Source organism: Fulmarus glacialis, unplaced genomic scaffold, assembly GCF_000690835.1.
Source record: "Fulmarus glacialis isolate BGI_N327 unplaced genomic scaffold, ASM69083v1 scaffold16372, whole genome shotgun sequence".
NCBI lineage: Eukaryota > Metazoa > Chordata > Aves > Procellariiformes > Procellariidae > Fulmarus > Fulmarus glacialis.
In genome coordinates, this window is record NW_009198623.1 from 19619 (window position 1) to 35158 (window position 15540).

At 39.2% G+C, this 15540-nt stretch overlaps 1 protein-coding gene across 1 annotated transcript in view; it reads right to left on the reverse strand.

The window, feature by feature from the left end:
* Positions 1 to 15540, reverse strand: part of ANKRD44 (ankyrin repeat domain 44) — a 60540-nt gene that overhangs the window by 16063 nt on the left and 28937 nt on the right. Inside the window, exons 14-15 of the mRNA XM_009572988.1 lie at positions 5392 to 5463; positions 2160 to 2361 (exon numbers count right to left, since the gene is read on the reverse strand). Of these exons, the coding sequence (XP_009571283.1) occupies positions 2160 to 2361; positions 5392 to 5463 (274 nt within the window). The remainder of the gene's footprint in view (positions 1 to 2159; positions 2362 to 5391; positions 5464 to 15540) is intronic.

Here is a 15540-nt window from a genome sequence, read left to right on the forward strand (position 1 = left end):
TAAACAAAATATACTGTTATGAAACAGCTTAATAAAAATCATCAGATTGCAAGTGGCTTTTCATAATAGTTGGAGGTAGAAGCTTTATTCCAGAGCTAATTTCCACAGAACTCTGCATAGCTCTTGACCTAAATGTTGTCTTAATGGATATTTACCCAAAGTGCACTTATCTCCCATTTTAAAGCCTCCAAATTCATGACAGTGATAAATTTCCTTTACTGAGTTCAAATATTCAACCTGTCTGTGCAGTATTTTCCCTTCTCAAGGTACATGTTTTCTTTAGTGTCTCATTCCTGTGGGTAGGGCTTTCTTGCTTCTTGCCTTTTTCCCCCCTCCTTTTTAAACATACACTTAACTTTTTTTTTTTTCACTGCAGATTTAAAGAACACTTTTCTTGTATCTCTGGAAGATTTTTTTCAATCTTTTAAAATTTAAAATCTGGTTTTTTTTAAAGCAAAAAAAATCACAAACTAGAAAAGTCTACAGTGAATCTTCCTACTGGTTTTACAAGGAAGGCACTCATACTACAGTGATGGGGGCAATTAAAAAAGAAATTAAAATAGGGGGAAAAAACCCACAATCGGAATTTGCATGAAGGTAAGAAATGTGCATATTAAAATAACACCTTCTATTCAACAAACCTACTCAATTCTATTCAACAAATCTATTCAACAAATCCGTATTTTAAGTTAGAGCTGCTAACAAAAATATGACTTTGTTACCATTTACTTTTCTCAGTACTGCAGAACCCTCACAATTCAGCTGTGACAACAAAAAACCTATGTCACTATAACCAAATTTTTAAATAAATGCAAAATCATTGCTATAGTGATGATGTACCAAAGTTACACCTTGTTCATCATCAGACCCCAAGCTATGTTTGAAGTGACTATAGGAAAGCTCTTGACCAACACAGCTCCAGTTTTGTGGCGGCGCTGATCTTGATTTAAATTAATTAAACCAACAGTTTTAACAGGGTGAGGATCAGCTGGATTTACTATTTTGTGTTTTTATCAAAAACAGCTAAAACCCCCTCTCACTAATTCTGGTCTCAAACTTCTGATATGTAAGCTCCAGTAGCACATCTCTATATCAGTAGTTTATTGTGGGGAGTAATGTACTCAGTTCGGATGCAAAATTTAAGAAGGCAGAAAGCATTTTTTAGTTTGCTGTGAAGATCTATTATGCACATTTTCTTCAGCACTGCACACAAAATTGATAATAGTCTATTTGATCTTATGCTTCCAGGTTGCACTTATATGATCCCACAGAGAGCAAACTGGTATTAGAGGATGTATATGCTTTTTAATATAAGCAAAATTAAAAGATAAACAGAAAGATAATTAAGTCTGGCCCTAAAATAATTGTTATCCAATGAAGTATTAATTTTACTTCCCACTAGAGGTCACTGCTATGCTGTACCAATGAACCGCCAGAGGAGCAACGTTCCCTTTGGCACCCCTGCGTATTTATCTGACAGGTACATATTAATAATAAACTTTAAATAAATGGCAAATTCTACATTTTCCAGATAATTATGCACATTGCATAATTAACACTCAACACATGAGGAATGGAGCAGACTCTCAGCAACAGCAAGTTCACAAGCTAGCTCAGGAGGAAGATGTCTGAAAGGGGGTGAATTTCTGTAGTGTTGCCTCTGCAAAAGGCAGAGGTTTTGAAAGTTTTGACCACCAGGATAATTTCATCACCAATGAGAGCCTACCTGTATATTTAACCTTTCTTCCTTAGGAAAAGCAAGGAGGCAAGTGTTCTCTCTTCCCCTGATTTTTTGGGCGAGGAACCATTACGAGAAGGTGTCGTAGGGGAAACATCACACATCTTAAAAGAGTAGGTGGTAACAGAGAGGTAAGGTAAAGTAGAGGCAAGCAGGTAAGGGCAGAGCAGTAGTGGTGTGGAAAAACATGGGATTCTGTATGGGGGAGGATTGAACCCCTGGGACAGAGGAAAAAAGACCAAGGAAGTGAAAGACAAGAGTTAACTGTAGGACCTCAGCAAACAAGCAGCACTCCTCAGTACAAGTCAAAATCTCCTTCTTCCGTTGAGAAGAAATGTGCATAGGGATAGTAGGTAGGTAAAGGTAACTGCTTCTGTGTTGTAGCGTTTATACCACAAGCGTAACAGAAGATCACACTCACCTGAGGCGTGGAGGGGGGTCCTTTTGGTGACATTGTCTTTTACAGTGACAGAAGCACCCTGGCTGATGAGAGCTTCCACGCACTCTGCATGTCCTTTAAACGCAGCCAGGTCCAAAGCAGTGCGACCCTTCTCGTCCTTAATATCCAGATCTACCAGAGATTGGAGAAGGACCTCCAAGGCTTGATGATGACCATTATAGGCCTAGAAACATGAAATAAGTCATGTAAAGAACACAACTCTTGTCTTTCAAAGACTTCCACATAAAACGTGAATAAAATCCATCATTGTCACAATCTCCTAAACACAGTAGAAATGACACAGTTTTCTTGATTCCTTATGACACTTTCTTCAACTTGAAAGAATTTTCCCAAATTACACTGTAGCCAAGAAACTAAAAAATTCCTAGTGTTTAGGGACAGAAATTACGATTGTTGATTTGCTCTAACCTTCTAATACAACCCAAGGTGAGGAATTTCAGGCAATAACTTGCCAGTTCAGCAGAGGTGAATCAACAATTCATTTTTCACATTCTACAGTATCTTTCAGGGAAATGTTTACTTCAAAAACTAGATTCACTAGTGATGCTGGTCAGAGGTCACATGGATTATCACCCTACTGGGCGCTAAATTCAACACATTTGCTGGCCTCCAACTAAATGAAAGCAATTCTCAAACCAGATTTTTGTGCAAATACAAACACCAACTTGACCTGCTGTTTATAGCTGATGCTTCATGGAGTATTCCTGCCAATAGGATCATTTGGTAGAACAACTACAGCAGACAAGTAGATGCCCTTCCAGACCTACAGCCACATTTGGGCCAATGGCACAAACACAGGTGACATTGCAAAAACCCAGTGGATAGCCCCAGAAATTGGAAACATTTCATTCAGCTTTGTAGGGACTGCCCTCCTCTCCTTACTGCCAGACTCACAGAGAACATCCTTTTTATTCATACATGAACATATAAGTAGTATTACCAGAGTTGAAGCAATTAATGAAAACAGAATAGAAATGCAAACATGAAGGAACCAAAGAGCCACTGAATTTCAAGGCTAAGTGGTGGCAGCAGCTTGCTCCTATTGACCGTGGTCAAAAGTTCAAAAGAACAGGACAGCGCAGGGAACAAACAGTTGTTTCCCTGTTAGACCAAGACAACTACTTAAGGAAAGCAAAGGCAAAAGCAGAAAAAGAAAAGCAAAGGAAGATTAGGGCACAGGGAACCCATATCTCAGAAAATTCTCCGACGCAGTTGTCAGCTTTTCTTCTTCATGACAACTTTACTTAGAAAACAATTAGCGACAACCTGATCTTTGACACAATATGAAGTATCTATCTTGAAGGTGCCATGCAGATTGTATAGCCCATCTTCTCCTTGAAAGGATAATGAAGTTGATTTTTTTCTTCCTGTTGGTTTACCTTGCGCAGTCATTTACTCAACCATCACCATAATCATGCACCGTTGCCTTAGAGAATGGCAGGTCAGTATTTTGCTGGCTGCTAGTCCACCCCTTGTTTTTAAATCCTATTTCCATTCTAGGGTCAAATGTCTGTAAGCAGAGGCCTTGGCCACTGTGCTGTATCTAGTCATTTGACAGGACTTCATGTTTTGGTGTAGGTTGCTGGCTTTCTGGATCCATGTGTGGAGACATTCGTGTGGACACTGCTAGACCTGGGGAAGGATGACCACAGGCACCCCAACATGGGGAGGGTTTGAAACAAATGTCAGAGACACTCCTGGATAGCTGCAGTTGAACTGTGAAATAGTGATGTTTTACGTAAGCTTTTTTTTATTTTTAAACTGTGTCTCAGGTGAATGAACTGCTGTTAACCAGCCACAGATACAAGACGGAGAGCCACTGGCAGTGTCCTTGCAAGGATTCTGCCCGAGAGGGACCAGAGAGGAAATGAGTTTGCTGTCTGGCCAGCTGCAGGGCAAGCCCCTTCCCAGCACAGGAATTTGTGTTGGTGATAGTGCAGGTTGTAACTCCTCTTTGGGCTCCGGAGTGACACTCTCCTTCTGCAGGCTTCAAATTGCAGAAAAAAAGATGGGGAGAAGAGTTCAGTGACAAACTCAGTCTTTTAACCCAACTGTTTTGGCTCTTGTTCCCTCAGATTACATGTGAGTAATTCAAATATCAGGTCAGAGCTCTTCTGGCTGAGATATGATTGCTACAGAACTAAAACTTGCCCCTATTTTTGAGTAAGCAAGCTGCTTTCCTTTCAAGAGGAGGGCAGCTTCATGGTGAGGTTGGATATTCAATGAAGAGCCAGTCTGTGAAAGACGTATGAGGAGAGTTTGAGAGAGCTGGGACCGTTCAGCCTCAAAAAGAAAATCCTCAGGTCTTACCAATGTGTATAAACACCTGATGGGGGAGCAAAGAAGAGAGAGCCAGACTCTTCTCAGGGGTGCCCAGTGACAAGGCAAGAGGCAGTGGGCCCAAATTTAAACACAGGAAATTCCATTTAATGCAACCCCCCTTCCCCCCATTTTTACTGTGATGGTGGTCAGACATTGGAATAGATTGCCTGGAGGCTGTGAACTGTCCATGTCGAGATATTCAAAATGTGATGGGGCACAGCCCTGAGAAAATCTGCTCTAGCTGACTCTGCTTTTAACATGGAGGTGGGACTAGCTGATCTCCAGAGGTCCACGTCAATCTCAACTATTCTGTGATTCTGCACAAGAAAACTGGGAAGAGGCATCATGAATCTTGAGCTGTTGGGAAATGGGAGCTATTGTGATCTCTGAGGCCACATGTGCTGGATCCCCTTTTGATAGCACAGCTTCCATGGCACGCTCCCAGGGCACTGCTGGGGTTTAAGCACGGTTTCCCACACCTTGCTGTGTACCAGACAGTTTTTTGCGCTCTGCACATCTCCAGGAGAACATCAGAGTATCCCATTCCATGATCAAAGCCATAGGCTCAAGCTTCGGCCCCAAATTTATAAACTAGTTACAAATAAAAAGTTGCAACTTTCCATTTAATTTCACTTCAGTGCCTGTGTCCTCTTCTTACCTGAGTGTCAAGAGTCAATAAGAACCAAGAGCTTCAATTGTCAAAAACTTAATTAACGATTCCAGCCCAGAACCTGTTTTTGTTACATCTAGGCCTACATCCCTTCCCAGCTTTTTCAAAACAAGTCTATGATTAAACCCGCTTCAAAGACAGAGATTAAGGAATTATTCTAGGAGATAATGATCAAACACTTTACACATGTCTCATACTTACAGCTAGATGCAAAGGACTTTTCGTAGCTGCAGAATCAGATTCCTCAAACATATTGTTGTTTTTTTCCAGAAGCTGAAAACAAATAAAATGTAAAAAAAAAAAAAAAAAAGACAGTCTTAAAACATCTTTGCATTGGACAGGATAAGTTCTCATGGACTATAAATCAGCAGACAAAGATACATTTTGTCCTCAGATGTCCGCAGTGAGTATTGAAGGACTGCGAGGAATAAATACTTCACAAGCTTTTCTGTAAAGTATTTTCAAGTTTTTCCCCACAGGGTAAAATTACAAAACTAGTTTAAAAGCTTGTCATGAACATCCTTACCCTGATTAATTAGTTTCCCTGAAATCATAGGGCCTGCTTGGGTGAGAAAGGAGTCCTCAAAAGGAAGGATTTGTGGAGTAGAGACCTCAGTAAGTTTACATTGGAAAAAGCGCAGTTTCATGATTACACGGGTAATGCATATGCAAACCATGTCTGATACAGCGTTTCAGATAATTCTGACACATAATTAGCACTGGGAATAATTATAACCGAGCTGTGAGTCGTTCACAGTCATTTTTATAATTTATCAAAGCAGAACCCGCTCCTATAATGACAGTCTTCCGAAACGCAGCACATCCTTGAACTCTTACAAACATCTAATAACAAGCATCGCACTTTTATATGATCCTTTTCATTTCAAGGATCCCAAAGCATTTTAAGGCTTAACAAACAGGGCATTTCTGTCCACCTAGAAGGAGGAACTGTGGATTAGCACCGCTCCACAATAGCCCATGAACCCTGACAACTTATCCAACTGAGGCTGCGAAGAAAATCACAAACAGTATTGACAACAATGTTGACCATTCAACATTTGTTGAGTCACACTGCTTATGTGCATGGCCTTTTACTTAATAACTACTCAAAGAATTGGCCTCCAAATACCTTTGTGACTGGAAATCAGCATTTTACAGAAAATGAGTAATAGGAGACGGTAAAAAGGAAAGAGAAGCATGACAGGTAACTACAACTGACTCGTAATGTTTCTAAGGTTCGAAGTCAATTTTTCACACAGGTTTTTTGAGGGTTTTTTTTTGACAGAGTAAGGAATTAACTAAACGACTGCAAGAGAAAAAGAGGAAAGGAAGTTTTTGTGACAATCTGGACAATTCTAGGGTATGACAAGATGGAATACTCTCCAAAGAAGCCAGTGAAAGCCTATGGTAGGTACAGAATTTACCTGCCTACACGGCATATCCTGAACTCTGATGTATGCCTGAACTTTCGGTGTAACAAATTAGTCTTTAATAGATCAAGGACAAATTTATCCAAAAATCAAACTGGAATACAAGCTAGTATTAATAATGCATAAGATGTCACAAATCTCCTATTACAAGGACACTAATCTGAATCCTATGGAAAAGCTAGAAAATTAAGCAGGAATTTTGTTTATTTGTATATTTTGTGCCTAGTAAAATGTCAGGACTGGGAAACAAATGTGTGTTGATGCAAATACCACTTATGAGCAAATGGGTGTGTGTATTAATAGGTAATACGGATTTTAACACATCCCTGCAGCTAAGGAAAAGAAAAAAATCAAGTCCCACACCAGTTTTTCAGTAGGTTTGAGGCAAGGTTAGGAAACACATTTGGTCTTACCATGCGGAGCCACCTCCAGTTTAAAATACTGTTCTTCTCTTATACAAGATAGCTATAAACAGGATGAAGCAGTAGCCAGCTCTGAATACGTGAAAGCATTCTGATTTTCTCTAGTGAGTAAACAAACTAAAAAAATCCCACCAAACCAACCCAAGCACTAATCCTGTTCCTCCACCTGCCTAATACTGGCCTTTACTCTGAGTCCATACGGCCAGCACAGCAGACTAATTTAATCACTTTTAATTACATTTATCATCATCTGTTGAAATTCCAGGATCAAAATCTTAACATAGAAATACTTTCCTTAAGCTGTCAGAAGGCTCCAAAAGTCTCCTAGAACAAGGTTGATAATTGCCTTTCAAGTAGATGAAAAAAACCACACAGAAAATTGACAAAATTAAGGCTCTAAAGGAACAAATTGTGGGATTGGAGAGCCCCTCACAAAAGGCATCTCTACAGCTTAGAGTTAAAGCAGCTTAGGCTGATGCAAACTAACCTTAATGAGCTTATTACTCATAAGCTGAATGTCTCCATCATAAAGTCAAGCATAAACAAGAATTTGATGGTAAACCTGGTAGCTCTCAGATACACAGCCAGACAGTGCAAGAAGAGAAATCATAAAGGAGAGCAAGAAGAGGAAGATTAAAGACACAGAACCAATAATTTTTTAGTACGCCTTGTCAAGCACTGCTTTATAACAATTAAAACTAAGTCATGTGAAGGATGAACATCATGCTCAAAGAGACAAGAAGTACCAGGTCCCAGTTACCAAGCAAATTCTCCAGTTTCACCAGTGTTTCTATGGTTCTAAGAATGCATTTATAGTAAATTACATATACTTGTTATAAGAACACATAAAGCAGTATGTCCTTGGGGGGCTCTAGCTCCATAATGCTTCCATCTTAGAGTATACTTGTAGAAGCTACCCACAGTTGCATCTGTTTCTAAAAAAGGTGAATTTATCGCTCAAAACCATTTGCCCTGACAGCCATGGAAGCTTAAATCCACAGACCCTGCAGAGGAATCCATGCATGTCTGCTGTGCTGCGATACATACCTGCCTGCTAGAAGCTGGCCAATGCGTTTCACTGAAGACAGCCAAATAAGCATGAATTACTAACAGTTTACGGTTACTGGTGGCTGACTGGAGAATATCCCAGCATATCTCAGTTCTAATTTCTTGGCCATTGAAATTACGTCTTTTAGCTGATTACATTTCTATATACTGATTGTCTGCAGATTTTAAGCAGATGTCAGAATTGTGCAGACACAAGTGAAATCGGTGGGCACAGTTCTCTCTGGTTAGGTTATAACCTTTTAAAAGGTAAGGATACCCTTACTTCTCTTTCTGCCTCTTGGAAATTCCCAGCACGACCCTTTCACTTCCCGTAACAGTGCTATTTAACACTGTATGTTAATTATTTTGTAAAGTCTTCTTCACACTCAGAAACAGGAACTTGAATGCTTTGAGAGTGGGACGCAAAGTGAGATAAAACATGTCAATTATTCAGTTCTATTGTTACAAACTAATAGCACTACAAGGCTGCTATTAGAAACTGTCTTCTCTCCCCCAGCTCTGTATGAAGACTAATAACATTTTCAGTTCTCACAATTTTATTTTATTTGTATGGCAAGGGTATTTACAGACATAAGAGGCTTTACTGCTTGATTTTATTCTGTGGTTATAATAAAGGATTACATGGCAGGATATGGTATGGGGGGTTTCCCCCCTCCATTTTTTTTTTTTTGAGTCAGATAATGCCAGTTAATGAGTCAGGGTAGTTCTTATGATTGTCCTTATAGACTGTAATATATTCTAAAATTCAGCTCTGGGTAAAAAAAAAAAAAAAAAAAAGCAAGCTTCATGGAGCATCTCAGTAATTTAAAATTACCATTAGGCAGAAAAGGAGATAATACTTTCATCATGCATAAAAGGTTTAAGCTACACTTTTAAAAGGAAGATGTCATAAGCAACTTCAAACCATAGACACTGTAACGATGGGTGCTATCTCAAATCCCAAAAGAGAACAGAACGCGTGATTCAGTACAAGCCGTCATGCACCCACACCTCCAGGCACAGCCATCTAAGTGCACTGCTGGTAGTTATGTTAAAGGTTTGATCTAACCACCACTGAAGTTAAAGTGACTTTTCTTTGAGAGTTTTACTATTTTAGTGAGTAAGGCAACTTCTACATTCCAACATGTATACTTCCAGCACTGTTAATGAACTACTTCAGTTTGGTGCTCTTAATACTAATGATAAAATAGCAAAACATTAGATTACATGTGTATAATCTATAAACGGCCTTTACTCTGAAAGGTTATTAAGCAAACAGCGTTCAGAAATTTTCACACATGCGAAGAGCTGATCAAAAGCCAATTAAGACAAAAGAAATAGTTGAACATCGCTGTAATAATTACAGAGCAGTGTAGCTTATCGCTTTCAAGGTCATTCAGAAGTGGCAATTAGTAACAATTTTTAATGTCACTTTCAGAACTGAATAAAAATATATCAGCTAGGATGTCACTTTGAATCTCATCTTTCCTGATAAATTGCAATAGATAATTGTCTCTACTGGGGGAAAACATACCAGCAGCAGCTTCTTTTAAATAACGGCTTTTCCAGCAAGTAGCAAGCACAAGATTGAAGACTCTCATCAGTTGTTTCAGATGAGATAGAAAAGAGTAATAGAATTAACCTCTGTACTACTTTACACCAGGGAAGCATATTTTTAAATCTGAGAATTATTCTTGATTGAATAATTCAAAGGTGAAGTGGTACAAACATATCCTCAGGGGGGACAAGCAATCCTATAAGCTCTCTCCATATTTGTAAAAACAAATGATCAAAGTATTTCAATTTGATCAGGTTAAAACCAACACACATCTTTAACCCAGTGTCTGATACATTTTTCTAAAATCAGGCTTTAAAAAAATCGGATTAATCATTGTTTACATCAATTTCACTCACGTGTGTAGATTATGGGTGAAGCTAAAATAACATAAGCAAGAAGTTTCACAAGAGCTTAGGCAGACTGAGTCTTGAAGAAATTTATTAGTAGTTCCATGCAACTCTTCCAGTACAAAGTTTAAATATCCAATACCCTACCAGTACAGTCACCACCATGCAAACAGGACACTTACCTGGCATATAAAAGAACAATGTTCAAGTCTTTAAACATATCTAAATCTCAAAATTCAAGCAGACCTCCAGGCCACTGGCTGTTCTCACGTGGGACACTAATCTTCTGTTGGAGCTCTTGCATTTCATACAAGATCGTTTCGTATTAAGCCATATGAGTGCTATACTCAGTGGGTTATACAGGAGATTCTCACTCAATGAGTATTTATACAAAGCAGGACAGCTCCAAAGGAGAGCAAGAGATCTGACCCAGTACCAGCCAGCATAATATGTTGGTCACTTCCCGGGATGTAGAAGTCCAACTTCTTTGTCACTCAGGGCAGAGATTTGAACCTGGAACTTTCACACTTGAATCACGTATATCGTATTTCTTTCTGGCCAGAAATTCTACCTGAGAGGTTCTGTAAAGCCTCATACTTTGGTTTAAGGACCCTCTTACCCAGTGAAAGTTTTGCAGAATTTCATATGCTTGTGTAAAAGGTATAGGAAGGCTTTTATTTAGAGAAATTATTATCCTTAAAAAATTTCCTCTTCAGCTAGAAAATTTGAGCGCTGGTGAAATACAGTGACAGTCAATTTTAAAAATGTGCATTTCAATGGTATTTTTGCTACTCTCCTCTCATTTGTGCCTTTATTGTGAAATACACACAAGTGCTTTTTGAATTCAGACTCACTTGAAGACGTGTAATTTACATTTCTTTTCTGAACCACTTTGAAATTGGCCACAAACTTCCAGAAAACAGACAAGTGTTTGTTCCATTTCACATTACAAATGCAAAGTTATTTTAACATCCAAAAAAGTGTCATGCCAGTCAGGTACGTGCACTTGACTTGCAGCTCCTAGGACTGACTGAGGAAAAGCAACAGACTTTCTAGCAAAGCTTGAGCTGTAAGCAACAGCAAGAAGGAAATCCAACGGAAATGAAAGCAGCACACATGCAGTGGCTTGAAGTACATGGCATGCTAGTTAAGAGTTGTGAATTTTCTTCTTCAGGCTTTATCAGAGTGAATACAAGGATTTGCAAAATACTACAGGAAGTTTAAATAAAAATGAAAATACACAACATGCAATCATTTTTCATTTACTCACTATATCCAATGGAGTTTTGCTTCCAATCTAATTAAAAATGTCAATTAGAATAATTAAAGACATAAATATTCAAGTATAATGGTAATCTGCAAGTGTTTCTTGGTTTTTTGTTTTGTTTTGTTTTTCCTGTAGAGTAAACTGCATTACAAGCGCTGCATGAATAGAATCATAAAGCAAGACCTGATCCTGAGGGCACCCATCTCTACACTGTCCACCTATGGATGACATACTCCTGAAGCAATGGGACTACTGCCTACTGTCAGACAGCCACTGTCAATAGATACCAGTTGCATTACTTCGTAAGGGAGGAGGGGAAAGAGGAAAATAATGTTCAATGAGAATGTTTAAGATCAATCTACTCAATTGACAAAACACAGATATACAGATACAAAATACACACACTGTGGGAGACTTTGCCTAATGAAGTTAGATTGCTTTGTAAGCCTACAAATACCAGTGATAGTTTCTTTTTGAAAGTCTGCTCATGCAGGCAAACATCTTGCCTTGTATAAATAAGCCTGATTACACCCCCAACACCCCAGTGCCCACAGCTCTTTCTGAGCTATGCAGTCTAATGCAATGCCATATGCCATGATCAAATGCCCTTTTCATTGGATTCAGTAAATTTGAGGGAATCAGATATTCTGCACACATTTACATTTAAACACCACACACACAGATACACACTCACAGACAGGTATTTAAGGCAACGGCACAAATCCACGACCTCTTTCCAAACTAAAGGAAAAATGTCTCCTGCAGTTCTGCAATGGCCTTGTTATTCTCTGTCAGAAGACAGCAGATGTAAGTGCCTTGCTTCTCCACCCCAGGAAAACAAAAATATAAGCTAAAAAAAGACAAAATCTGTCAGAGAGACAGAAAATAAACCTCAGAGACGCTAGGCAATACTCCTACCCTACAAGCCAAAGTGCCAACAGGGTGCCAAAAAAAATGATAAATTCCTGCACTCATGGAGTTCACAAGCAGCATTAGCTTTCTTTCTAGAAAACGTTTTTAGGATCAAAATTACTAGTTTCCAAAATATAAAATCTAAGCCAAAATATGCTGACATACCTAACATATATAGGCTCCTATTGATCGTTTAACCAGTGGGTATGTATTGCACTAACGCTGACATCACAACTTAAGTAATTGAATCAATCTACCAATATTCGGGGGGTTCTAGGACTGACAGACAAATTAGGTTTATTAAAGCTGTTTTCAAGCATTAGGTTCCTAAGTTCTTTTCGTTTTTAGAGCCAGCCGAGTTAATGACTTTGAGATTCCTCCACTAACAAAGGAGCTTCCACGTGGGAAAAGCTTTCATAGACATAGGTACGAAGCCATTCACCACACGAAACACCACCACCACTGGTTTCCGACAAAACGCGCTCTTTAAGAAAGAGGGTGTTGGTCACAGAAATGGACAGGCATTCACAAAGGAGAAACCCAGAACATGTCCCCTGAATGAAGAGATTCAGGCCAGGAGGTGGCCCAGGGGCTGCCGCTGGCCAAGCATCTGAGCCAGATCCCCGTGTGGCAAAAGGCTTTTTAACACCTATCCCAACCACACTTGAGATTCATTTGTCACTAATTACCAGTGTCCTGCTCTCAGATGGATGAATGAACAAATTCTTGTTGATAAGAGACATATATAATTAGTAGCAGCCACATCGAAGATTTATAGGGTCTGTGATTTCAATTTCTCCATGGGTTAAGGAACAAAGAGTTTGAAGGCATGGCTTAACTATTTTTTCTAGTGGTTAACAGTCCATCTAATAAAAGGTGTCATCTTTCTTCTTCAAACTGAGCCTCTCCTTTCATGGCACAGCCAAGATGGCTAGCGAGAAATCTGCCTCTGCCCCTTCTGCCTGACACACACAGCTGTGCAGATCACCTTGCTCAGGCAGGCAGACCAAGATTTGCCTTTTCTTTTGGACATGGTTTTCGGTTAAACCATGCTCCCCTCCCATCCTCAGATGAATTAGCCCCTGTGCCAATTCAATTTCTACTAGTCAAAGAGTGAATTTCATTTGCTGATGAAATAAAGAGAAGAGCAGATTAAAAGAAAAAATAATGATCAATTCTTACAGTCAGAGAAGAGATTTCACTATGGAAGACAGGCATTTAATTCTGTTTGCCCTAACACTGCACAGAAACCTATTTTTATCAGCACAGACTCCTTGACTGGCTCTCCAGATAGAATTTTAATGTGAAATCACAATTTAAATTTCACTCTTTTCACACCAATAAGGATTTTGTGGTAAGAGATCATTTCAATGAAAAAACCCACCATATTTTTCTTCTTTTCAAAGTAGTTTGGTGATGTGATCAGCTCTAAAATACCAGCTAGCGATTGTGACCGATATCCCCGACTACAGAACACCGAAGAAGTCAGTCCCAATCTAAACAAACGTGAGGTTATTTTTAGAAGTAGGAAAGCAGATGGGAGTTTCAGTTGCTTGCGAGCACACATGCCCACCATTCAGCTTTTATGAATGGCTCCTTACAGATGGAGAAATAATTCAAGAATCTGCTTCCCCGCTCTTCTCTTTTTAGCAACATCACGTCATTCATTGCAGGGCAACTACCCCACTAATATCCCAGACAACCTAAAGGTACTACAGGAAAAAAGCTTCTGTCATTGAGCTCTGTGATTGAACACACAAACACAAACTTTATTTGTTTGGGTCAAAGGACATGACCTTTTCACTTTTAATCCTTGTTTCTCCTAATAGGTCTCCTCTCCCCACAAAGAAATTTAGCTAAATCCCGGCCAAGGTATCGGGCTTACAGTAAACACAAAAGCCAAGAAAAAGAAAATATATTTTCATAGATAAACCAGCCTTTCCTAAACTGTACTCAAACTCAAGCTCATTGTTGCACCCACTTTGCCTTAGTTTTGATCAGAATTAAAGCTTCATATTTTATATGAACTCTTTCTTCTAACAGTTTTATGGCCATAAGGAACTGTCTTGTTCTATGGAACATCATTCCTAGGTATTTTGATCTATGAGTTGTCAATAATAAACTGAAAATATTTACCCAAGGGACAAAACAGCAAAAGAACTGTTAGTTTGGCACTGAAAAATAATTTTTTTGTTTCAATAATCCTGCCTGAAAATCTGTTCTTCAGGATGGAAGGGATTGGAAATATTTTAGGAGGAGTATTCCATATGTCAGAGTTCCTGTGATACAGATTAGTGATTCAAAGTTAGCACTTTTAAGAAAGATACCCATTTATCTCTGTTATTGCACGCATGAAGCCAAAACAAAAAAAAAATCTTCCTGCCTATTTACAGACATACTTATATTGGAATTAGGGCTGCTGGGCTCCCACTGTTCCTTGAGCAACTAAAGATATTGTGAATCTTATTCTTCTTTTCATTAGCACTGAAGATAAGAAAAACAACAAGAAAAATGTATTTCCAAGATACAGCAATAAAACAGCCAAGTACTCCTCAGACATAACCAGCTGTCCTTGTGCACCTACTCTACACACTAACCCACCAAGTCAACCTGCAGCGTCAACTGGAATCGGCAGCTTCCTACACCATTACTGGGGAGAGCCCAGGGTGGCTCAGGAGAGAGAAACGAGGCAGAGACTGTAGCCAATTTTCTGGATCTCCGTTGGTTTAGGTTTCAAAACTGATAAACAGAAGGCTTGAGGACTAAGATAGCATTTGATGAATTACTGTTCTTTCTGCTATGTGGAAAAGAAGGGGCCTCTAGATAAAGGTCACGCCTAGAAGCAATTAGACCTTACTGGATGCTTCATTCAGCTATGAGTAAGTAAAGCAGTCAATGTACTGTGGTTAATAGCTACCAGAAATAAAGACCATGGTTCATGACGAAGTCCTTGTCATAGGTCTGCCACAAAGAGCACAACAAACTGTGACCAAGCCACCAGTGAGCCTCACAAGGCAGTGAGGCTCCTTTCCATCTGCACCAGATGAATTCTTATTGTAGCTTTTACACACAGCTTTTGAACAGCCATGAATAACCATAACTCTGCCAAAAACAATTTGACTGCATTACAGGATAGTGATGTCTATCAATCTACACTACTTTATCAGATGAAGCACGGGAATCAAAATTGTCTTAACACCTGGGAGTCTCATGTTGGAGTAAGTGCATAAACCTAGGCACAAGGATTATTTCCATTTCATGCCCACAGCAAAATTACCTTTCAGCTACTCCAGACTTTGGTCTCAGCCCTTTTGCCATCCTGAATCCAAGCAATGCACAAAAATCAGTGTAAAGGCAGTGCCCGTAT